This window comes from Choloepus didactylus, chromosome 4, assembly GCF_015220235.1.
Source record: "Choloepus didactylus isolate mChoDid1 chromosome 4, mChoDid1.pri, whole genome shotgun sequence".
In the NCBI taxonomy this organism is placed as follows: Eukaryota; Metazoa; Chordata; class Mammalia; order Pilosa; family Megalonychidae; genus Choloepus; species Choloepus didactylus.
Genome location: NC_051310.1, coordinates 114,871,485 through 114,898,764, shown reverse-complemented (window position 1 = coordinate 114,898,764; position 27,280 = coordinate 114,871,485). Strand labels below are relative to the sequence as shown.

Genomic DNA, 27,280 nt, shown 5'->3' with positions numbered 1-27,280 from the left:
GTTATTTTAGGTTTTTTTTTCTCTTATTCCATTGTTTTCTTAGGGGTTGTTAATTTTCTTGGGGTATGGTAGGAACATGTTGGAAGCAATGTAGTTATTTTAGATTATTTGTTTTTCTTACTCCCCTGTTTGGACATGGTTTATTAATTTTCTTGGGGTATGGTAGGAACATATTGGAAGCAAAGTAGTTATTTTAGGTTATTTGTTTTCCTTAATCCATTGCTTTGTTTGAAATGTTGTGGGGTTTTTTTGGTTGTTGTTTGCCTGTTTGTTTTTAATTTTTTGATAAAGAAAGTTAAAAAATTGAAAAAAAATCAGTAGAAAAATGGGAGTAAAAACTAAATGACAAATAGGGTGGGATGGGGGGATGGTTTGGGTATTCTCTTTTCACTTTTATTTTTTATTCTTATTTGATTCTTTCTGATGTAAGGAAAATGTTCAGAAATAGATTGTGGTGATGAACGCATAACTATATGATCATACTGTGATCTGTTGATTGTATACAATGGATGACTGTATGGTTTATGAATATATTTCAATAAAACTGAATTAAAAAAAAAAAAGGCAGAGACTGGCAGATTGGATGAAAAAGCATGATCCATCTATACACTGTCTATTAGAGAATCATTTTAGGTACAAAGACACAAAAAGATTGAAAGAAAGGGTGGAAAAAGATATTAAATGCAAACAATAATCAAAAGAGAGCTGGAGTAGCTAAATTATTAACAAAGAGACTTTAGGTCAGGAAAGATTACAAGAGACAAAGAAGGATATTATATATTGATAAAAGGTTCAATCCAGGAAGAAGATAAAACCATTATAAACATATATGTACCCCACAACAGAGTCGCAAACTTGACTGAATTGAAGGGAAAATATATATATTTCTATAGTATTAGTTAAGACTTCGATACACAACTTTCAGTAATTGTTAGAACATCTATACAGAAGATCAGTAAGGACATAGAGGATGCGAACAACACATTTAACTAGTTAGAAATAATAGAGTACATAGAAAACTCCACCCAACAACAGCAGAATACTCATTCCTCTCAAGTGCACATGGGTCATTTTCCAGGATAAAATACATGTTAGGTCATAAATCAAACTTTAATAAATTTTAAAATATTGAAGTCATACAAAATATCTTCTTGTATTAATATTATACTCCTTCCAAATGCCTACCTTAAAAAAGGCTGCAAATCAATAACTTAACTTTATACCTAAAGAAAATAAAACAAGAAAACTAAATCCAAAGTTAGTAGAAGGAAGGTGACAGCAGAGATTAGAGCAGAGAGAAATGAAATAGAGAACAGAAAAACAACAGAACCAACAAAACTCAAAGTTGTTCTTTTGTAAAGATCAATAAACTTGACAATTCTTTACACAGACTTACAAAGAAAATGAGAGAGAAAACAAATAATTAAAATCTGGAACAAAATGGGGACATTACTATTGAATTCAACAAAAATAAAATGGATTATAAGAGGGTACTATGAACAATTATATGCCAATAAATTAGAAAACCTAGATGAAATGGATAAATTCCTAGACACATACATATTACTTAATCTAACACAAGAAGAAAAAAATGTCAACAGACCTATAACAAGTACACAGATTAAATCAGTAATCAAAAACTTCTATCAAACATTTAAAGATTTAACACCAACCCTTCTCAAACTCTTCCAAAAAACAGAAAAGAAGGGAACACTTTCTAACTCATTGTATGAGGCCAGCATCACCCTGATATCAAAGCCTTTTAGATAAAGCACAAGAAAAGAACATTATAGATCAAAATGTCATATGAATATAGATGCAAAAACCCTCCTCAAAGTACTGGCAAACCAAATCCAACTGTATATTAAAAAGGATTATTCACCACAAACAAAGTGGGATTTATTCCAGGAATATAGGATGGTTCAACATAAGAAAATCAATCAAATTAATATACCACATTAACAGAATGAAGTAAAAACTTTAATTCAAAGTGATGACACAGGATTTTCCAAATTTGGTTACAAAGTATCTATATAGCTACAGTTTGGCCTCAAGCTTTTAATGTTGAAAATCATGAATATATGTTTTTTATGTTACAAATAATTTAATTAGAATATTAATAATATAGCCAACATTACTGTTGTTTTTAAAGAAATGGTATATATAAATAGAAGATGATGAAATTAAAGAGAGTAGACGAATTAATGACCTGTCCCCCAGAGATGATTCACAAATAAGAAAGTATGTCTTCCTACACCAAAGGATCTTATTATCCAAAAAACAACAAAAACCAGGTGTCAGTGTGTTCAAGTCCTTTTTTTTCAGTAAAGAGCAATAAACTTATCAAATTTACTTTGCAATCCAGCTGGTAGCATGTTCAAAAAAGAGAGACCTCAGAAAGGCCTTTGGGAAGTAAGAGTTGAGTTGATATAATAAACTACTCTGAAAGCCACTTTGGACAACCAGTGCAAAATAGGTATTCATCCCTTCCAGCACTATCTTACCTCATACTTTTATCTTACTTCACAATTGCTGATTCTCCCTCCACATCAAATCTTTATTCTGTCACTGTAAAACTAAGCATAAAGTAATCACAACCTAAACATAAGAACTAAAAGCATGGAAGAAAACATAACAGAGACAGAAGTCCCCAGGCTTGGTAAAAAAAAAAAAGTAAAAAAAAAAAAAGTAAATAAGACACAAAAAAACATAATGGAAAAATCTTTATGACCCTGGATTTGGCAAAAGATTCTTAAATATGTCACCAAAAGCACAAACAACAAAAGAAAAATATAGACACACTGAACTTCATCAAAATAAAAAACTTTGTGTATCAAAGAACATTTATCAAGAAAATGAAAAGACAACCTATAGAATGGGAGAAAATATTTGCAAATCACATCTGATAAGGATTAAATATCAAGGATCTATAAAGAACTCTTCAATTCAAGAAAGAGAAAAATATTTCAGTTTTTAAAAAGGGCAAAGGATTTAAATACACAATTCTCCAAAGATATACAAATAGCCAAAAGCTCCTAAAAATACACTTAACATCAATAGACCACTGTGAGATACCACTTCACACCCAACAGGATGGTTAAAATAAAAAACGCATACGATAGGTGTATGATGTGTAGAAATTGGAGCCCTCATACAATGCTTCTGGGAATAAAAAATGGTACAGCCACTTTGGAAAACACTCTGGCAGTTTCTCAAAAAAAAAAAAAAAAAAAAAAATTAAACATAGGGCCATCATTTCCAATCCTAAGTTTATACTCAAGAGAAAAGAAAACCACACAAAAACTTGCACATGAATGTTCACAGCAGCAACATTCATAATAGCTAAAAAGTGGAAACAACCCAAAATGCAGTATATCCATACAATGAAGTAACATTCAGCAATAAACAAAAATGAAGTACTGATACATGCTACTTCATGGATGAACTTTGAAAACAGTGTGCTAAGTAAAAACAGCCAGTGAGAAAAGAACACACACTACATGATTCCATTTATATGAAATGTATATAATGGGCAAATCTACAGGGAGTCTTTAGTGTATGCTTGGGGCTGAGGTGAAGAGAGATGGGAGGCATGGGTAAAAGGGATAGCTAAAGGGTATTGGACTTTTCCTTCTTTTTAAAAATTTTTTCTTTTATTAGAAAAATTGTAGATTTTCAGAAAAATCATGCAGAAAATACAGGGTTCCAATATACCACCCATCACATGCACAGTTTTCTGTTATTAATAATTACATATTGTAATTTTCCTACAACAGATGAAAACAATATTACTACAATTCTGCTGTTAACTATAGTCCATACTTAACAATAGGGTTCCCTGTGTGTGTTGTACAGTCCTATGGTTTTTAAATTTTTATTCTAGTAATGTATATACAACCTAAAATTTTCCATTTTAACGACATTCAAATATGTAATTCAGTGGTGTCAAAGACGTTAACAATGTGCTGCCATTAACTTGCCATTACCTACTTCCACCCTGACCCCTAATAACTTGTATTCTAGTTTCTGACTCTATAAATCTACTTATTCTAATTATTTCATATCAGTGGGATCATACAATATTTGTCCTTTTTTGTCTGCCTTATTTCATTCAACACGATGTTTACAAGTTCCATCCATGCTGTCACATGTTTCAGGACTTCACTTCTTTTTACAGCTGAATAATATTCCATTGCATGGGTATACCACATTTTGTTTACCCTTTCATCTGTTGTTTCAATCTTCCAGCAATTGTGAATAATGCCGCTATGAACGTTAGTGTGCAAATATATGTTCAAGTCCCTGCTTTCAATTCTTTTGGGTATATACCTACAAATGCATTGCCAGGTCATATGGTATTTCTATGTTTAACTTTCTGAGGAAATGTCAAACTGTTTTCCCCAGAAGTGGCACTATTTTACACTCCCAACAACAATGAATGAGTGTCCCTATTTCTCCACATCTTCTTCAACACTTGTTTTTTTAATAGTAGCGATTCCAGTGGGTGTGAAATGGTTATCTCATTGTGGCTTTGATTGACATTTACTGGATGACAAATGAAATTGAGTATCTTTTCATGAGCTTATGGGCCATTTGTATACCTTTTTTTGGAAAATGTATATTCAAGTCTTTTTGCCCATTTTAAAATCGGACTGTTTGTCTTTTTGTCGTTGAGCTGTAGATTCTTTACATATTCTGGAAATTAAACCTGTGTCAGATATGTGGTTTCCAAATATTTTCAACTATTCAGCAGGTTGTCATTTTACTTTCAAGGTGAAGTCCTTTGATGCACATACATTTTTTATTTTGATGATGTGTCATTTATCAATTTTTTCTTTTGTTGTCTGTGCTTTGGGTATAAAGTCTAAGAAATCATTGCCTAACCAAAGGTCCTGAAGATGCTTCCTTATGGTTTCTTCTAGAAGTTCTAGAAGTTTTATAGTTTTGGTTATTATACTTTGATCTATTTTGAATTGATTTTTGTATGTCATGAGAGGTTAAGAGTCCACTTTCATTCTTTTGCATATGGATGTCCAGTTGCCCAAGCACCACTTGTTAAAATATCAGTCTTTCCCCACTAAGTGGACTTGGCACTGTTGTCAAAAATCAAGTGGCCAGAGATGTGAAGGTTTATTTCTGATAGTTCAATTCCACTGGTCTATATGATTAATTTTGTGCCAGTACCACATTGTTTTGATTACTGTGACTTTGTAGTAAAGTTTTTTTTTAAAAAAGCAGTTTTACTGAGATAAATTCACATACCATATAATACATCTAAAGTGTACAAACACTGCCTTCCAGCATATTCAGAGTTGTGGATACATCACCACAATTAATTCTAGAACATTTTCACATTGAAGAGGGTTCACTATGTTATACAGTCCTATGTTTCATCCTCTGGCTTTCCTTCTAGGGTTATATATGACTTAAAACATTCCCTTTCAACCACAATTGCTCCCACATATCACTGTTACATGCACTATAATGTGCTCCTATCACCTCCATCCATTTCCAAACATTTACAGTCTATCTTCATACATACTCTACACAAATTAAGCACCAGTTCCCCATTGTCTGCCTTCATTCTATCTTTATTTGGTAACATATGTTCTAGATATTAACACCAAGAGTTTGCTAGTTATATTTAGTTCATATTAGTGAGGTCATACAATATCTGTCCTTTTGTGTCTGACATTTTACTCAACACAATGTCCTAAAGGTTCAACCATGTAGTCACATGTGTAATGACTTCATTTCTTCTTACAGCTACATAATATTCCACCATATGTACGTACTACATTTTGTTTATCCATTTATCACTTGATGGATACCTGGGTTGCTTCTACCTTCTGGCAACTGTAAATAATGCCACTGTGAACTTACAGAAATAAAGCCTCACATCTCTGGCCAATTGATTTTTGACAAGGGTGCCAAGTCCACTCAGTGGGGAAAGAATACTATTTTAACAAGTGTGGGTGAAGTGTGGATATTCTTTATTTTGTGGCTGCCCTTCAGTACTGTCTTCTTGGCTTTAAAGTCTTTGCTTTGGCTTTGGTTTTGGGAAGGGCAGGGGCTTCCTTCTTCACTTTTGTTGCCATCTTTATGAAAAGTTGTCTGGGTCTTTAAACAAACTGAAAGTTGAATGTAACTCCCCCTGTAGAAATTTGACACCACAAAGTATTACATGACCATCACTGATGCCCCAGGACACAGAGAATTTATCAACAACATGGTTACCAGCATATCTCAGGCTGACTGTGTTATCCTGATTGTTGCACTGGTATTGGTGATTTTGAGGCTAGTATCTCCAAGAATGGGCAGACCACTGAATATGACCTTCTGGTTTACACACCTGATGTGAAACAATCAATTGTTGGTGTTGAAATGTATTTCATTGAGCAACTCTACAGGTAGAAGAAAGATGAACTCGTTAAGAATGTCAGCACCTACATTAAGAAAATTGACTATAACCCTGACACAGTAGCATTTGTGCCAATTTCTGGTTGGAATGGTGACAACATGCTAGAGCCAAGTGCCAACATGTCTTGGTTCAAGGAATGAAGACACACCTCTAAGGATGGCAACGTCAGTGGAACCACGCTGCTTGAAGCTCCAGATTATATCCTCCCACCTATTCTCCCACCTGACGAGACTTTGCACCTCCCCTCCAGAATGTCTACAATATTGGTGGTATTAGTACTGTCCCTGAGGATCAAGTAGAGACTAGTGTTCCCAAACTGGGTATGCTGATCACATTTGCTCCAGTCAATGTTACAACAGAAGTAAAGTTTGTTGAAATGCACCATGAAGCTTTGAGTAAATGCTTCCTGGGGACAATGTGGGCTTCATTGTCAAGAATGTGTCCTTAATAGATGTTCATCATGGCACCATGGCTTGAGACAGCAAAAATGACCCACCAATGAAAGCAGCTGGCTTCACTGCTCAAGTGATTATCCTGAACCATCCATGCCAAATCAGTGTTGGTGCTACATCTGTGCTGGATTGTCACACAGCTTACATTATTTTCAAGTTTTCTGAGCTGAAAGAGATGATTGACAGCCTTTCTGGTAAGAAGTGGAAGATGGCCTCAAATTATTGAAATCTGATAATGCTTCCATCATTGATATGGTTCTTGGCAAGCCCATGTGAATTGAGAGCTTCTCTAACTATCCTCCTCTGGGTTGTTCTGCTATTCACGATATGCGACAGTGAGTTGCTGTGCCATAAAGGCAGTGGAAGAGAAAACTGCTGGAAAAGAAATCTAAATGCTTGATTGTCTGATGGTATTGACAGAAATTTTACAATTCTGTTGGAGACTTGAGGTGAAGAATTAATAGACGGTATGCAGATAATTACAAAAATGTAATTTTGAAAAACCAAGTATCAGTATTTTTAATTTTGAGAGGAGGAGGAAGGGGGTTGTAAAAGAAACAAAATATAATAATGCTCTTGCAGCTCTGCTGTGAACAATATTTTCACTGTCATAAAACTGTAAATACAAGAATGACATAACCACATTAGGAGAATGTGTTATGTATGTGATTGGGGATGGTGAGTGTGAGAAAATCAATGAACAATATTTAAAACTGAAAAAGAACCAAGAAGCAATAATATTTAGAAGTAAGGAGGTGTCCAGAGAGCACTGTTTAAAGAGTTAAAATGGTTATCAGGACTTAAGAGTAAGGTAGGTGTGCCAGTTTATATATATTAAGTCCCCCAGAAAAAGCCATGTTCTTTGATGCAATCTTGTAGGGGCAGACAAATTAGTGTTGATTAAGTTGCAATCATTGGATTGAGTGTTTCCATGGAGATGTGACCCACCCAACTGTGAGTGACACCTTTGATTAGGGTGTGACCTCTTGATTGAATGTTTCCATGGAAATGTGGCCTTCCCCACTCAGGGTGCATCTTGATTAGTTCACTGGAGTCCTATAAAAAGAGCTCACAAACAGAAGGACCTCAGAGCAACTGAGAGTGACATTCTGGAGGGGCGCTGCAGCTGAGACAGACATTTTGGAAGACGACTGTTGAAAGCTGACATTTTGGAGAATGCCATTATGAAAGAATGGGGAAAAAAATTGAAAAAATCAAAATGGACCTCAGGGATGATAGATAATATAAAACATCCAAATATAAGACTCACTGGTATCCCAGAAGGGGAAGAGAAGGGTAAAGGTCTAGAAAGAGTATTCAAAGAAATTGTTGGGGAAAAATTCCCAAACCTTCTACACAACATAAATACACAAAGCATAAATGCCCACTGAACTCCAAATAGAATAAATCCAAATAAACCCACTCCGAGACATATTCTGATCAGACACTCAAATACTTAAGAGAAGGAGCAAGTTCTGAAAGCAGCAAGAGAAAAGTACTTCACCACATACAAAGGAAAAAACATAAGACTAAGTAGTGGCTACTCAGCAGCCACCATGGAGGCGAGAAGGCAGTGGCATGACCTATTTAAAATTCTGAGAGAAAAATTAACAACCAAGATTCTTTATCCAGCAAAGCTCTCCTTCAAATTTGAGGGAGAGCTTAAATTTTTCATAGAAAGACAAACGCTGAGTGATTTTGCTAATAAAAGACCTGCCCTACATGAGATACTAAAGGGAGCCCTACTGACAGAGAAACAAAGAAAGGAGAGAGAGATATGGAGAACGGTTTCATAATATTAGATGAAGATGCATTTTTTAAGCCATATAGTGACAACTGAATATAAGTTTGGCTTTATTATCATCATAGTCATCATAAGACACAACCCTATGTTAAATTATTTTTAATTCCGTATTTCAGAGAGGAATAAACAGACATTGCAGAATGGTGACATTATGAAGTAGAAAACATACTTGGTATCACATCCTATTCCATGCTACCATTTCTTTCACTCTATTTCAAATGGATAATTCAGGTTTATGGTATGGCATTCTTTCTGAAACACTAGAAGTCAGAAGATGAACATACTTTCCTCACTTTTCTGACTTGCTGATTGTAAATGCGGTCATCTCACTAAACTTGTAAGATGACTCTTAGTTTCCTAATTGATAAAACAGGAATTAGACTAAGAATAATTAAAAATTATTAAATTTAAAAAAATTAAATTATTAAAAAATATATGATGTATATATATGGCATCCTCTTGCTCTAATAACCCCATCCCAGAAAATAATTGGATAATTCAGCATGACATTATCTGCTCTATTAAAGTCTGCTATGGCTGGCAGTAAGCTCCACTTCCTTTGATAAGAACTTTGCCTTTTTCTGGAAAATTATGACCATAAATTCAGAGAGTTTTCTCCTTAGAAGACATGATGACATTATGTAAACATTGATTCTTAGCTCCTCCTCATAATCAGATCTTTCTTTTATAAACTGCTGTTGCCTATAACCATCTTAGTTTTGTAGCTCTGCTCAATAATTCCAAACTGGTTCAGAAAGTCTGGAAATTTTATAGTTAAATTCTCCTCATTAACTAAACTAGTCAAGATATCAATGAATAATTCCCCAAGTGTCGTATATGTGACATTTCTAAAGTCACTATATTAACATATGACACAGACTGTGCGTCAGTGAATGTGTATAAAACTCTTCCCTCATACATTTTTTTTTATTTTGAAATAAATTCAAAGTTTTAGGAACAGTTGCAAAAACAATACTAATCCCCTACACAGAATTCCATCATACCCTGACGCCCCTCCCCTGATAGCTCAATCCACCAACTTTAACATGCTGTCACATAGCTATTTCTTTCCCTCGCTCCCTCCCTCCCTTCCTATCATCCATCATCTATTGCTCTGTCTTCTGAACATGAGGGCTAGCTGCACACATCCTTGAACATACACTATAATTCACGTATAAACTTCCCATGAACAAGAACATTCTTTTATGCAATCCCATTAAGTGCAGCTAAGAAGTACAAGAGATTCAACAATGATATAAAGCTTACATTCTATATTACCTTTTCCTTATGTCTCAACTCTGTCCCTTTGAGCCAACTGTCCTCTATCCTGCAATCCCATCCAGGTTCATCCTTGGCATTCAATTGTCATCTATTTAGGCTGTCTTTTTTTTTTTTTTTTTTTTTTTCAGTTGCGGAAACACATACAGCCTAAATTTTTCCATTCCACCCCCTCCCTAGCCTTCCATTAGTGGGATTAATCACATTTAGAATGTTGTAATGCTCTTTCCCACCCTCCATTACTAGAAATTTCCCTTCACCTCAAACAGCAACCCTACACTCATTTCTTAACTCCCCATTGCCCCCTCCCCCATTTCTTTTAACCCAAACTCTACTTTTCATCTTTATGGTTATATTCTCTGATAATTTCTTTGTGTTTACTGTGGGGCTTCAAATTAACCTCTTAAATCCATATCAGTCTTGTTTTTCTTTGATACCACCTTCACTTCAATAGGACAAATAAACTATGTTCCTATACTCCTTCATTCCCCCACCTTTATATAGTTGTCTAAAATCACATATTTTACATTGAGTTCAAAACCACTGATTTGTCATTAGAGTTTGTGTATTTTATATCATGTAGGAAGTAGTGGAGTTACAATTCAAAAATTATTGACTTCTATTTGTATTCCATTGTGGTTGGAGAATGTGCTTTGAGTATATTCAATTTTTTTTTTTTTTTAATTTCTTGAAGCTTGTTTTATATCCCAGCTTATGGTCCCTTCTGGAGAAAGACCTGTGGTCACTAGAGAAAACTGAGTGTCCTGGTGATTCGGGATGTAAGGTTCTATATATGTCTGTTAAAATTCTCTATATCTCCTTTCTTTGTTTCTCTGTTGGTAGGGCACCCTTTAGAATATGAAGTAGGGCAGGTCTTTTATTGGCAAAGTCTCTCAGCATTTGTTTGTCTGCGAAAAATTTAAGCTCTCCCTCAAATTTGAAGGAGAGTTTTTCTGGATAAAGTATTCTTGGTTGGAAATTTTTCTCTCTCAGAATTTTAAACATGTCATGCCACTGCCTTCTTGCCTCCATGACATGGTGGCTGCTGAGAAGTCACAGCTTAATCTTATGTTGTTTCCTTTGTATGTGGTGAATTGCTTTTCTCTTGCTACTTTCAGAACTTGCTCCTTCTCTTCAGTATTTGAGAGTCTGATCAGAATATGTCTCAAGAGTGGGTTTATTTGGATTTATTCTATTTGGAGTTCGCTGGGCATTTATGCTTTGTGTATTTATATTGTGTAGAAGGTTGGGGAAGTTTTCCCCAACAATTTCTTTGAATACTCTTTCTAGACCTTTACCCTTCTCTTTCCCTTCTGGGACACCAATGAGTCTTAAGTTTGGATGTTTTATTTTATCTATCGTATCCCTGAGGTCCATTTTGATTTTTTCGATTCTTTTCTCCATTCTTTCGTTTTTTCATTTTCTGTTCTGTGGACTTCTAGGACACTGAGATGTTGTTCAGCTTCCTCTAGTCTTGTATTGTGAATATCCAGAGTCTTTTTAATTTGGCCAACAGTTTCTTTTATTTCCTTAAGATCTTCTAATTTTTATTTACTCTTGCAACGTCTTGTTTATGCTCTTCTAGGGTCTTCTTTATGTCACTTATATCCTGGGCCATGGTCTTCTTGATGTCCTTTAAATCCTTTGCCATGTTTTTGTTCCTCGATTGTAGTTCTTTGATTAATTTTGCGAGGTACTGTGTTTCTTCCGATAACTTGATTTGTGTGTTTGGAGTTAGATTCTCCATATCGTCTGGTTTTATCATATGCATTAAGATTTTCTGTTGTTTTTGGCCTCTTGGCATTTGTTTTGCTTGATAGGGTTCTTTCAAGTTGTAAAAAAAAAAAGATATCGATATAATTTTTCAGAAACACAGTTTGGTGGCATACAATTTCTCTAACTAACCAGCAGATGGTGTCTGTGAGTCACCTATACCCCTCAAGTCAGTTCTCAACCTTGTTCCCGTGGTGTGTGGGGATATGATTCTTGGGTTCAGTTGGAGAACTCAGTTTGGGTGTGTTGCTGGAGCCGTCCGCCCTGAATGTGGGGCGTGTGTACGGGTGGCCAGGGAGGAAGGGCAGTTTTAATATTTAAATCCCCCAGGTTCCCGGAGATTCAAGGCCGTCGCAAGAGTCTAAGCCTTCATTTCATTTCAGCCCCAGCCCGTCTTCTCTCACTGTCTCACAAACCACCGGACTTGGCATAGCGTCCCTGGGTTTTCTGAGCAGGTCCCCCCTCCCAGCCACGATCCTCCGGGAGCTCAGCTGAGGGAATTCCATGCTACATCACCAGTGCGCACTGTCCCTCAAGGGAAGCCCCAGGCCGCCGGGCCGTGCGGTGGCGCGCTCTCAGCCTGAAGCAAAAATGGCTGAATGGGGCGTCTCAACCTCCACCTCATCACACAGTTCCTCCTTCCCAGCTCCGGGACAACTGGCGGGGCTCTGGGCTGTGGGCATGGCCCCGGGCAGGAGTTTATCCAGCCCTCCAGGGAGCCAGCTGCTAGCCACGGGGTTTCTTTCTGCTTCTGGCTCTCCCCTCCGTTCCCCCGTCCCCAAGGGTATCTGCAGTGGGTATCTTCCTGGCCAGACCTCGAGAGGCCGGCCCAGCCCCCTCTTGCTGTGTTTTACTGCGTGGTTCCCATTATTGCAGCTGCAGCTGCTCCTGGGTTTTTCTCTTTTTTTTTTTTTTTTTAATAAGAGCCAGTTGGTCTCCAAATGTCGAACCCTGGCTTCCCCGGACTGCCACGTGGCTGCGGGTCTTCCAGCCAGCTTACTCACTCGTTTCAGAATGCAGACTCCCGGTTTCACCAAGTATACGGCCCCTCTGGAATTAGGAGACCTCATCCAGCTGGCGCATCGCTGTAACCGGTATTCTGGGTCACTTTCTGTTTTTTTTTAATCTAGTTTTTTTACAGAGGTGTTTTTTCACCCTGTCTCACCTAGCCGCCATCTTCTGATCCAGCCTCATACAGTTTTTTAATGGATTATGTTATTGATGAAATAATTAATTCTTCAAGATCTGTTAAAGCTTTTTAACCTCAACAAATCATGCCTGAGTTAGAACCAAGAGTATTTAAACTTCAAGTGTAATTACAAAAGAAATTTTATATGCATTTGTGGCTGTTCCAAGAAAGGTAAAATGCATTTTGTCTGGGTTTATGATTTTAAATTCAATCCCTGCACAACATGCTGTGGAGACAAAACAAATTATATAATCTGTTACACACCTGTAAAGAAGGACCATAAACATCCTTTACTGAGGGGGAGTGGGGTGTATTTTGTCAGGTCTGCAACCTACTTTCAAATGGTTCATACATAAATACATACTTCAAAAGAGATAAAGCATACAGAACAAAATGTTAACAACTGGTAAATCAAGGAGACAGTATATTATGGCCATTTGCCATCCTATTCTTTTTACTTTTTCTGTAAGATGGTAATTTTTCTTTATAAGGTTGGGGAAAATTAAAGCAAAATTTTTAAAAAGTACTTTGTTTTATTAATACAAACCAAGAGTTCATTAAACATAAAGCACTGAGTTAGGGAGTTACATACATTATCAGAATTATATCTTTACAACGAATCTATAAGGTAGATATTATTCTTATCTCACAGAGAAAGAAAATAATGACATGACTTCTAAAACTTGTAATGGTTTAGTCCATCCACAGAACCTAAAAATCTGCAATTTTTTAGGAACTTTAACAATATTAGAAAAGCACAATATGTCAGTTTTTCTGGAGGTTTTTTTTTTGGCTACTATATAATACAGACCCAGTTTATACTAAGATTTCTTAAGAACTTATTAAAATAACATTTGATTGGTACAATGCTTTCACTTTCAAACTCTGAAGAAATACTTTAAAATTTTACATTTTATCTTAAATCCACATTCTTTTAGATGAATGATTTTCAACTTCTTTTTAAAGCAGCAGATCCATTCCTTTCAAACAAAATCTTATTTGAAAACTCAATATATAAAAGAGATAACAAGGAGTGTCCTACTGGATCCCTTTTCCTTTCCAATTCCAGTGGAGTGGGAAATAGGAACTCCAAGACTTGTGGGATACAATATGAAACCAACTGCTTTACATAATGTACATCTATAAATCGTTAATGATCACAACTGCCAAAAACAGAACTGGATGGTAGAAGCTAAAGTTACAGGTTCCAATTTCACTTCATGTAAGACAGTTCAGTAATTCAGATAAAGAAAGAATAATATACAGAGAAGTTGTCATGCACATCCTGCTTTAGTCAGAGAAAGAAGTGTCTTATTTTAGAAGCCAGGGAGGAGTGTGTCACAGGACAAGCCAATTTACCTTTGTCAGGAACATCCTTCTGGGCTAATGTGCTTCTGCATATTCCATCAGATACCAAAGAAGGAAAAGGGCAAAGAGGTCAAATCTTAGTGCCTCCATTTTCTTGTTTGCAAGTAAAAACATCTTCTAGCCCTATCCTACTACATAGGGATAATATGAAGATTATTAAAATTATATGCAAGTCTCTCTAGTCTAAAAGGTCACCCATAAACATACATACATCCTTAGCTGGGTGTGAAAGGAATTTCATCTGTCTACTTATTCTTGCAACTACAAAGAAAAACACAAGCAGTTTTACAGATTAGAAATATATATTTTCTTAATTCTGGAGGACTAGAATCATTCATATTGTAATCTTTAGGTGATTATTTCCAGGCCCGATTCAGCAGAAGGCTTAAAACATTTTTTTTAAAAAAGAAGGCCCTCAAAACTCCCATGTTTCTCAATGAATGAAAGCCAATTCTCAAAGAAGAAATATAAATAAATATATGAAAAGTTCATTTTCCCCCACCAGACTAGCAAAGTTGAAAAGATTCTTGACAATTTTTAGGTTTTATAAAGTGTACACACACACACACACACACACAGACTGAGAGCAAACCATTTTTTTGGAGGACAAATTGAAAAGGTATAAGAAAATTGCAGATGTTCATATCCTTTGACTCAGAAAGTATTCTTCCAGTATTTCTCCTAAGAAAATAATCAGCCAAGTTTGTAAAGAAGTGTCTACAAAGACGTTAAGTACAGAAGTATTTATAATCCTAAAAAAAACATGTATATTAATAAATTGGTTAAATTATTGACTAATAGACAGATAGTAAAAATGAAAGAGACTATATTTAAATTGAAATAAGATGGTCTTGATACATTAAGTAATCCAAGCAGGTTTACCTCACAGTTTGACTGCATTTCTAAAATATGACCTGTATACATTTTAAAATTCTGGAGAAATAAACCCCTACAAGTGGTTATCTCTAGAGACACAACTAAAGCATTTTTTTTTTCAAATTTGCAACAAGTATTTCATTTTTTAAAAATGTGCTGTAAACATTTTTTTGCTTTTGGCTTATTGCTTTTTATAAGAATACAAAATACATGTTATCTCAAAAATATATAATCAGAAGTGAAAGACCAAAGGCAATAATTAACCTGTCCTGCCTCCTTAAGGCACAAGGCTTTGCAACCCAGCCCTCTAGAAACTCTTTCCTTTTGACTTCTTGAACTTTCTACACTTCAGATTCTTCCTGCAGAGTCCTTTAAATGCACCTTCCCTCTCCTACTTATAAAATCTCCACAAGCATCACTTCTACTATCCGATTGTGGGTACATTAACATCTACGTGGTGATGATTTCTAAATTCCTATCTTAAGTTTAAACTTTGTGCATATGTGCTGCATACTCATCAAAGTCAATTTTTTCACAAACTCTATCTACCTGCCCTCCCCACCACCCATCCCAGTCCTGTATTTCCTATTGCTATTAAAGGCTTCCTCATTGACTTGGACTCCCCAAGCTGGCAAACTCAATCATCTCTGACTCCTTCCTCTCAATAACTGTTGACCAATCAAATCCTGCCTATACTCTACTTTTGAAGTTTTTCCTCAAATAATCTATTCCTCTCCATTTCATTGCCATTTTCACAGCTAAGAGCTAAGGGCCTCTTCATTTATGAACTGCACCATTCAAACATTTTTTGAGTACCTACTGCATGCCATACACAGTGAAAGGAATTGAGGATATGAAAATTAATAAAATAAGGTTATTACCCTCAAGCATATCCTGAGGTAGAGAGATGTGTGTACCATAATTAGAGCAAAACCCATAAAATATCAATCTCTTATCTGATCTTATCTTACTGCTATATGGATTATCTTTCTAGAATACAAATCAGATGATGTCTCTCCTCTGTTTTAAAACCTTAATGATTCCACCCATTGCTTACAGGATCAAGTCCAACTGCTTCTACAGCTGGCAAACACTTCACAATCTAGTCCCAAATCTATTACTTTTCTTTCACTTCACACCCTATAACCCAGTCACATATAACTAATTGCTGCTCTGATAACACGCTGTGCCATTTCACAATACCCTGAGTTTGTGCATCCAGCTGCCTCTATCTGGAGCAGACTTCTTCCTTATTTCCACCAAGTAGAAATCCTGACCTACTCTCAATCTAATAATACCTCCTCTCTGAAACTTTCATTAACTTTCCCTGCCAAAGTAGTTTTTATATAATCTATCATAATATTTATCACTTTTTATTATAATTTATTTTTCTTTTTTTCTCTACCACTAATCTGGGATTCTTGAGGACAGAAACCACACCTTATATTCTTTTATCCTTTCCAAAGTCTACCATGATAGTACATATTCAACAAATATTTGTTGAATGGATGATGGAGTGGAAACAGAATGGCAGAGAACCAAACACACTAAACATGCTTTTGTTTTTTTATTTCTTCCTATCCATCTAGCTATCTTTCTATTTATCTAACAAATAACAACAGTAAACAATATAGATAGACTCCCTGACCTCCCAGAGGCTTATGTTCAAGTAAGAAAAAGCAACTAACAGGCAAACAAATACACAAGATCATTTCAGATATTGATAAATGGTATGAATTAAAATAAAGCAGTTTGATGGGGTAGAATTTGGCTACAGGAGAGATGTACTACTTTAAATGGGAGTGGGAGAGTCAGGTGTTTCAGAGACGATAACATAAAAGCTGAGGCAGGAAGATGAGAAGCATCAACTAAGCAAAATTTTAGAAAAGAACTTTGTGGGCAGAAAGAATTCTAAGTGTAAAGGCCCTGAAGCAGAAATGTACTTGGGTGGAGGCCTACCGGCACCTGCCCTGAGTTTAGAATTTCCTAATTAATACATGCTGTAATCTGTATAATCTTCTACTCACTGATACCAAAGCAATAAAATGATGGAATGGGGTATAGCCTACTCTATTGTTAGGAAGATGCCAAATGACTCTGAAAGTCCCTTTTCTGGTTTCTGCTGGGAAAAAGTATCCCTAAATATAATGCCATAATGATATGTTCCCAGGGCTAATGGAAACCTGAGAAGTACATAAGAATAAACCACTTTAAAAGGAAGGCAAGATGAGTTCTTTCTACTAAAAGGAAAGTCACAACTAAGAAGTATCCAAATTATCCTAGATTCATAAGAGGAAATAAAACACATCTCTCTACTACTATGAAAATACTTATGGACTACAAGCTTATTCTTTTAACTGAATGTATTTTTCTATTCCCACATAAACTTAAAAGATTGTATAATACAAATCCAGACTTAAGTAATTAAGGAAAACAGATTTTCAGTTGTCACTGACCAAGGTTTTTCCCATGTTTATAAAATTAAACAATTTTTTGATGTTCTGAGAATGCATAAATTTATGCGCATTAGAAACTGTTTCTCAGCAGTAATTTTGTGGATGTTTTAACATAATCTACTTAATACAAGTATTCATGTGATGTTAAAGTTAATCCATTACATAAATGAGTATTCACAAAACTAGTTGCTAAAGCAACTCAGTATTGCTAAGAAGTCAAGCACTGTGAAATTACACATCTTACGCCTATTCTCAGTGGCTTTCACCCGATTTGTTAACCCGAATGTGAACACGTCTATAAATATAAAGAGCTTCTCTTCTTTTCTTTATCCTAGTCAGGTCTTGAATTTCTGGGTTGCCAACCTTCTATGGGTAAAAATAAATTCATTCTAAGCATCCCTAAATTCCATTCTGCACCTAGTGATCTCAGGCTACTGTAACTGAAGTTTCCCTGAGGCTCTCCATGGATGATCACAGGTAAGACTTTTTCCATTTTCTTTTGCAGGACTATCAGGAGTAGGCAACCCAGGTGACAAACATTAAACATCTAATGCTCCTACCTTCCCATTCCCTCAAAGGCCAAAGTCTCTTACAATGGGTCTTCAAAAAAACCCAAAGACTCAACAGCTCTGAAATAAATACTTTAGCCTAAAAAGGAACCCTTTCATATTCCCCAAGCTGATTTCCAACTTCATACATTTTTAAGGTTTTTTATTTTCTCTTCCATCTACACATGTAGGTAGGGCCATTAAAAAGTATGTAAAGGTATGTTTTAGTTACTCCTCCAGGAAAGTAGGTAGAAAGCCAGGAACTGCGTGGACTGGACACCACAGAGCAATCTGTCTTTGGGCATACTTCATACAACACTCATGAAAATGTCGAACTGCTGAGATCAGCAAAATCTGTAAGTTTTTGCGGCCAGGGGACCCGCGCCCCTCCCTGCCAGGCTCACTCCCGGGGGAGGAGGGGCTGTCAGCTCCGGGAAGGAGAAGGGAGAACTGCAGTGGCAGCCCTTATCGGAAACTCATTCTACTGATCCAAACTCCAACCATAGATAGACTGAGACCAGACACCAGAGAATCTGAGAGCAGCCAGCCCAGCAGAGAGGAGACGGGCATAGAAAAAAAAAAACAACAACACGAAAAACTCCAAAATAAAAGCAGAGGATTTTTGGAGTTCTGGTGAACACAGAAAGGGGAAGGGCGGAGCTCAGGCCTTGAGGCGCATATGCAAATCCCGAAGAAAAGCTGATCTCTCTGCCCTGTGGACCTTTCCTTAATGGCCCTGGTTGCTTTGTCTATTAGCCTTTCAATAACCCATTAGATCTCTGAGGAGGGCCTTTTTTTTTTTTTTTTAATCCTTTTTTCTTTTTCTAAAACAATTACTCTAAGAAGCCCAATACAGAAAGCTTCAAAGACTTTCAATTTGGGCACGTCAAGTCAAGAGCAGAACTAAGAGAGCTCTGAGACAAAAGGCAATAATCCAGTGGCTGAGAAAATTCACTAAACACCACAACTTCCCAAGAAAAGGGGGGTGTCCGCTCACAGCCACCATCCTGGTGGACAGGAAACACTCCTGTCCATCGCCAGCCCCATAGCCCAGAGCTGCCCCAGACAACCCAGTGTGACGGAAGGGCTTCAAATAACAGGCACACACCACAAAACTGGGCGTGGACATTAGCCTTCCCTGCAACCTCAGCTGACTGTCCCAGAGTTGGGAAGGTGGAGCAGTGTGAATTAACAAAGCCCCACTCAGCCATCATTTGAGCAGACTGGGAGCCTCCCTACACAGCCCAGCAGCCCAGAACTGCCCTGGGGGGATGGCACTCACCTGTGACATAGCACAGTCATCCCTCAACAGAGGACCCGGGGTGCACAGCCTGGAAGAGGGGCCCACTTGCAAGTCTCAGGAGCCATACGCCAATACCAAGGACTTGTGGGTCAGTGGCAGAGACAAACTGTGGCAGGACTGAACTGAAGGATTAGACTATTGCAGCAGCTTTAAAACTCTAGGATCACCAGGGATATTTGATTGTTAGGGCCACCCCCCCTCCCCGACTGCCCAGAAACACGCCCCACATACAGGGCAGGCAACACCAACTACACACGCAAGCTCGGTACACTAACTGGGCCCCACAAGACTCACTCCCCCACTCACCAAAAAGGCTAAGCAGGGGAGAACTGGCTTGTGGAGAACAGGTGGCTCGTGGACGCCACCTGCTGGTTAGTTAGAGAAAGTGTACTCCACGAAGCTGTAGATCTGATAAATTAGAGATAAGGACTTCAATAGGTCTACAAACCCTAAAAGAACCCTATCAAGTTCAGCAAATGCCACGAGGCCAAAAACAACAGAAAATTATAAAGCATATGAAAAAACCAGACGATATGAATAACCCAAGCCCAAGCACACAAATCAAAAGACCAGAAGAGACACAGCACCTAGAGCAGCTACTCAAAGAACTAAAGATGAACAACGAGACCATAGTACGGGATATAAAGGAAATCAAGAAGACTCTAGAAGAGCATAAAGAAGACATTGCAAGACTAAATAAAAAAATGGATGATCTTATGGAAATTAAAGAAACTGTTGACCAAATTAAAAAGACTCTGGACACTCATAGTACAAGATTAGAGGAAGTTGAACAACGAATCAGTGACCTGGAAGATGACAGAATGGAAAATGAAAGCATAAAAGAAAGAATGGGGAAAAAAATTGAAAAAATCGAAATGGACCTCAGGGATATGATAGATAATATGAAACGTCCAAATATAAGACTCATTGGTGTCCCAGAAGGGGAAGAAAAGGGTAAAGGTCTAGGAAGAGTATTCAAAGAAATTGTTGGGGAAAACTTCCCAAATCTTCTAAACAACATAAATACACAAATCATAAATGCTCAGCGAACTCCAAATAGAATAAATCCAAATAAACCCACTCCGAGACATATTCTGATCACACTGTCAAACACAGAAGAGAAGGAGCAAGTTCTGAAAGCAGCAAGAGAAAAGCAATTGACCACATACAAAGGAAACAGCATAAGACTAAGTAGTGACTACTCAGCAGCCACCATGGAGGCAAGAAGGCAGTGGCACGATATATTTAAAATTCTGAGTGAGAAAAATTTCCAGCCAAGAATACTTTATCCAGCAAAGCTCTCCTTCAAATTTGAGGGAGAGCTTAAATTTTTCACAGACAAACAAATGCTGAGAGAATTTGCTAACAAGAGACCTGCCCTACTGGAGATACTCAAGGGAGCCCTACAGACAGAGAAACAAAGACAGGACAGAGAGACTTGGAGAAAGGTTCAGTACTAAAGAGATTCGGTATGGGTACAATAAAGGATATTAATAGACAGAGGGAAAAATATGGCAAACATAAACCAAAGGATAAGATGGCCGATTCAAGAAATGCCTTCACGGTTATAACGTTGAATGTAAATGGATTAAACTCCCCAATTAAAAGATATAGATTCGCAGAATGGATCAAAAAAATGAACCATCAATATGTTGCATACAAGAGACTCATCTTAGACACAGGGACACAAAGAAACTGAAAGTGAAAGGATGGAGAAAAATATTTCATGCAAGCTACAGCCAAAAGAAAGCAGGTGTAGCAATATTAATCTCAGATAAAATAGACTTTAAATGCAGGGATGTTTTCAGAGACAAAGAAGGCCACTACATACTAATAAAAGGGGCAATTCAGCAAGAAGAAATAACAATCGTAAATGTCTATGCACCCAATCAAGGTGCCACAAAATACATGAGAGAAACACTGGCAAAACTAAAGGCAGCAATTGATGTTTCCACAATAACTGTGGGAGACTTGAACACATCACTCTCTCCTATAGATAGATCAACCAGACAGAAGACCAATAAGGAAATTGAAAACCTAAACAATCTGATAAATGAATTAGATTTAACAGACATATACAGGACATTACATCCCAAATCACCAGGATACACATACTTTTCTAGTGCTCACGGAACTTTCTCCAGAATAGATCATATGCTGGGACATAAAACAAGCCTCAATAAATTTAAAAAGATTGAAATTATTCAAAGCACATTCTCTGACCACAATGGAATACAATTAGAAGTCAATAACCATCAGAAACTTAGAAAATTCACAAATACCTGGAGGTTAAACAACACACTCCTAAACAATCAGTGGGTTAAAGAAGAAATAGCAAGAGAAATTGCTAAATATATAGAGACGAATGAAAATGAGAACACAACATACCAAAATCTATGGGATGCAGCAAAAGCAGTGCTAAGGGGGAAATTTATAGCACTAAACGCGTATATTAAAAAGGAAGAAAGAGCCAAAATCAAAGAACTAATGATCAACTGAAGAAGCTAGAAAATGAACAGCAAACCAATCCTAAACCAAGTACAAGAAAAGAAATAACAAGGATTAAAGCAGAAATAAATGACATAGAGAACAAAAAAAACAATAGAGAGGATAAATATCACCAAAAGTTGGTTCTTTGAGAAGATCAACAAGATTGACAAGCCCCTAGCTAGACTGACAAAATCAAAAAGAGAGAAGACCCATATAAACAAAATAATGAATGAAAAAGGTGACGTAACTGCAGATCCCGAAGAAATTAAAAAAATTATAAGAGGATATTATGAACAACTGTATGGCAACAAACTGGACAATGTAGAAGAAATGGACAATTTCCTGGAAACATATGAACAACCTAGACTGACCAGAGAAGAAATAGAAGACCTCAACCAACCCATCACAAGCAAAGAGATCCAGTCAGTCATCAAAAATCTTCCCACAAATAAATGCCCAGGGCCAGATGGCTTCACAGGGGAATTCTACCAAACTTTCCAGAAAGAACTGACACCAATCTTACTCAAACTCTTTCAAAACATTGAAGAAAATGGAACACTACCTAACTCATTTTATGAAGCTAACATCAATCTAATACCAAAACCAGGCAAAGATGCTACAAAAAAGGAAAACTACCGGCTAATCTCCCTAATGAATATAGATGCAAAAATCCTCAACAAAATACTTGCAATTCGAATCCAAAGACACATTAAAAAAATCATACACCATGACCAAGTAGGGTTTATTCCAGGCATGCAAGGATGGTTCAACATAAGAAAAACAATCAATGTATTACAACACATTAAAAACTCGAAAGGGAAAAATCAATTGATCATCTCAATAGATGCTGAAAAAGCATTTGACAAAATCCAACATCCCTTTTTGATAAAAACACTTCAAAAGGTAGGAATTGAAGGAAACTTCCTCAACATGATAAAGAGCATATATGAAAAACCCACAGCCAGCATACTACTCAATGGTGAGAGACTGAAAGCCTTCCCTCTAAGATCAGGAACAAGACAAGGATGCCCGCTGTCACCACTGTTATTCAACATTGTGCTGGAAGTGCTAGCCAGGGCAATCCGGCAAGACAAAGAAATAAAAGGCATCCAAATTGGAAAAGAAGAAGTAAAACTGTCATTGTTTGCAGATGATATGATCTTATATCTAGAAAACCCTGACAAATCGACGATACAGCTACTAGAGCTAATAAACAAATTTAGCAAAGTAGCGGGATACAAGATTAATGCACATAAGTCAGTAATGTTTCTATATGCTAGAAATGAACAAACTGAAGAGACACTCAAGAAAAAGATACCATTTTCAATAGCAACTAAAAAAATCAAGTACCTAGGAATAAACTTAACCAAAGATGTAAAAGACCTATACAAAGAAAACTACATAACTCTACTAAAAGAAATAGAAGGGGACCTTAAAAGATGGAAAAATATTCCATGTTCATGGATAGGAAGGCTAAATGTCATTAAGATGTCAATTCTACCCAAACTTATCTACAGATTCAATGCAATCCCAATCAAAATCCCAACAACCTACTTTGCAGACTTGGAAAAGCTAGTTATCAAATTTATTTGGAAAGGGAAGATGCCTCGAATTGCTAAAGACACTCTAAAAAAGAAAAACGAAGTGGGAGGACTTACACTCCCTGACTTTGAAGCTTATTATAAAGCCACAGTTGCCAAAACAGCATGGTACTGGCACAAAGATAGACATATAGATCAATGGAATCGAATTGAGAATTCGGAGATAGACCCTCAGATCTATGGCCGACTGATCTTTGATAAGGCCCCCAAAGTCACTGAACTGAGTCATAATGGTCTTTTCAACAAATGGGGCTGGGAGAGTTGGATATCCATATCCAAAAGAATGAAAGAGGACCCCTACCTCACCCCCTACACAAAAATTAACTCAAAATGGACCAAAGATCTCAATATAAAAGAAAGTACCATAAAACTTCTAGAAGATAATGTAGGAAAACATCTTCAAGACCTTGTATTAGGCGGCCACTTCCTAGACTTTACACCCAAAGCACAAGCAACAAAAGAGAAAATAGATAAATGGGAACTCCTCAAGCTTAGAAGTTTCTGCACCTCAAAGGAATTTCTCAAAAAGGTAAAGAGGCAGCCAACTCAATGGGAAAAAATTTTTGGAAACCATGTATCTGACAAAAGACTGATATCTTGCATATACAAAGAAATCCTACAACTCAATGACAATAGTACAGACAGCCCAATTATAAAATGGGCAAAAGATATGAAAAGACAGTTCTCTGAAGAGGAAATACAAATGGCCAAGAAACACATGAAAAAATGTTCAGCTTCACTAGATATTAGAGAGATGCAAATTAAAACCACAATGAGATACCATCTAACACCAGTTAGAATGGCTGCCATTAAACAAACAGGAAACTACAAATGCTGGAGGGGATGTGGAGAAATTGGAACTCTTATTCATTGTTGGTGGGACTGTATAATGGTTCAGCCACTCTGGAAGTCAGTCTGGCAGTTCCTTAGAAAACTAGATATAGAGCTACCATTCGATCCAGCGATTGCACTTCTCGGTATATACCCGGAAGATCGGAAAGCAGTGACACGAACAGATATCTGCACGCCAATGTTCATAGCAGCATTATTCACAATTGCCAAGAGATGGAAACAACCCAAATGTCCTTCAACAGATGAGTGGATAAATAAAATGTGGTATATACACACGATGGAATACTACGCGGCAGTAAGAAGGAACGATCTGGTGAAACATATGACAACATGGATGAACCTTGAAGACATAATGCTGAGCGAAATAAGCCAGGCACAAGAAGAGAAATATTATATGCTACCACTAATGTGAACTTTGAAAAATGTAAAACAAATGGTTTATAATGTAGAATGTAGGGGAACTAGCAGTAGAGAGCAATTAAGGAAGGGGGAACAATAATCCAAGAAGAACAGATAAGCTATTTAACGTCCTGGGGATGCCCAGAAATGACTATGGTCTGTTAAATTCTGATGGATATAGTAGGAACAAGTTCACAGAAATGTTGCTATATTAGGTAACTTTCTTGGGGTAAAGTAGGAACATGTTGGAAGTTAAGCAGTTATCTTAGGTTAGTTGTCTTTTTCTTACTCCCTTGTTATGGTCTCTTTGAAATGTTCTTTTATTGTATGTTTGTTTTCTTTTTAACTTTTTTTTTCATACAGTTGATTTAAAAAAGAAGGGAAAGTTAAAAAAAAAAAAAAGAAAGAAAGAAAAACAAGTTAAAAAAAAAAGATGTAGTGCCCCCTTGAGGAGCCTGTGGAGAGTGCAGGGGTATTCGCCTAACCCACCTCCATGGTTGCTAACATGACCACAGACATAGGGGACTGGTGGTTTGATGGGTTGAGCCCTCTACCACAGGTTTTACCCTTGGGAAGACGGTTGCTGCAAAGGAGAGGCTAGGCCTCCCTATGGTTGTGCCTAAGAGCCTCCTCCCGAATGCCTCTTTGTTGCTCAGATGTGGCCCTCTCTCTCTGGCTAAGCCAACTTGAAAGGTGAAATCACTGCCCTCCCCACTACGTGGGATCAGACACCCAGGGGAGTGAATCTCCCTGGCAACGTGGAATATGACTCCCGGGGAGGAATGTAGACCCGGCATCGTGGGACGGAGAACATCTTCTTGACCAAAAGGGGGATGTGAAAGGAAATGAAATAAGCTTCAGTGGCAGAGAGATTCCAAAACGAGCCGAGACGTCACTCTGGAGGGCACTCTTATGCACACTTTAGACAACCCTTTTTAGGTTCTAAAGAATTGGGGTAGCTGGTGGGATACCTGAAACTATCAAACTACAACCCAGAACCCATGAATCTCGAAGACAGTTGTATAAAAATGTAGCTTATGAGGGGTGACAATGGGATTGGGAAAGCCATAAGGACCACACTCCACTTCGTCTAGTTTATGGATGGATGAGTGGAAAAATAGGGGAAGGAAACAAACAGACAAAGGTACCCAGTGTTCTTTTTTACTTCAATTGCTCTTTTTCACTCTAATTATTATTCTTGTTATTTCTGTGTGTGTGCTAATGAAGGTGTCAGGGATTGATTTAGGTGATGAATGTACAACTATGTAATGGTACTGTAAACAATCGAAAGTACGATTTGTTTTGTATGACTGCGTGGTATGTGAATATATCTCAATAAAATGATGATTTAAAAAAAAAAAAAAAAGTATGTAAATACTCAATGTACTTCCTTCCCTATCTGACATCTTCAAACTGGGTGATAATCGTCACCTCATCCATAAAATCATACTTGAAAGAGAAAATTCATTTCCTTGTTTTTGAAATAAAACTGCACAATTTCTCCCTGGAGTTCAATCCCGATGTTGGGACATCCAGGAAGAAACACGAACACAGTATCTTTCAGATAACCTCTCTAAGTAAGATGCATATTCTTACAGACCAATTCTGGGTATTAACTAAAAAGGAATTTACTCTCTTCCCTTTTCAGGGGTAGAATTTGAATTAAAGCAAGGCCTTATTTCCTTACTTCCAACAGTGTGGTTCAAAGACCAGCAGCATCAGCACCAACAACACCTGGGAGTTTGTTAAGAATGCAGAATTTAGGCCTCTAGACCAAACCTACTAAATCAGAATCTGCATTTTAGTTATATCTGTCTGCAGATTTCCAGTTTGTGGAAAATTTTTAAAAGTCCATCTATCCCCCACAAAGAGAGATAAAATGTGCCTAACAATTAAAACTGATGACTGCAGTCCTCTTTACAAATTCTTTAGTTCTCATAATAATAAGCCTTAGTTAAGAGAGACTTCTCAAAAAATTATAAACTGCCTATCTTGAAACACACCAAATCTTATTATAGCTACTGTTGTATTAGTGGATGCCACTGACGTAACCAAATTCTTACCTAATCTGAGCTCTCCGAAGTTCCCACATCCTATCTTCTTGCCAACTCTGAAGTTGGGTCCCACCATAAGAACCCCAGAGGATGTTGAGGAGCCAGATGTTCGGGAACAGTGTGCATTCCTTTGTGCCATGGGTTTAGTTGTCCGTTGTCTTTCATCCTTTTCCCTACTAGGATGGTCCATGATCCTAATGACAGAGTCCCTGTACAATGGGTAGGCTCAGTGTGTATACCTCTCTTCAGTAAAAAAGTATTTCCGAATGAACCATAGTCAGAGAAAGACAAAAAGTTCTTTTGGCACCATATTTACGTTTCTAATGTATCTCCAAGAGATGAAAAACCATTGATCAATTCCTGTAGGACGTGTAGTCTGAAGATCTCAAGCATAGGAGGATATTTTTTTGCAACCT

The 27,280-nt window shown here is 37.1% G+C and overlaps 1 protein-coding gene across 9 annotated transcripts in view; it reads right to left on the bottom strand.

The window, feature by feature from the left end:
- Window positions 1-27,280, bottom strand: part of CSNK1G1 (casein kinase 1 gamma 1) — a 223,355-nt gene that overhangs the window by 125,807 nt on the left and 70,268 nt on the right. For all 9 annotated transcript variants that reach the window (XR_005216446.1, XR_005216447.1, XM_037833721.1 and 6 more), the window contains one exon: window positions 26,874-27,278. Coding sequence is in view for 7 of the 9 variants with exons in the window: in XM_037833721.1 (XP_037689649.1) it covers window positions 26,874-27,054 (181 nt within the window). In the remaining 2 variants the exon portion in view is untranslated. The remainder of the gene's footprint in view (window positions 1-26,873; window positions 27,279-27,280) is intronic.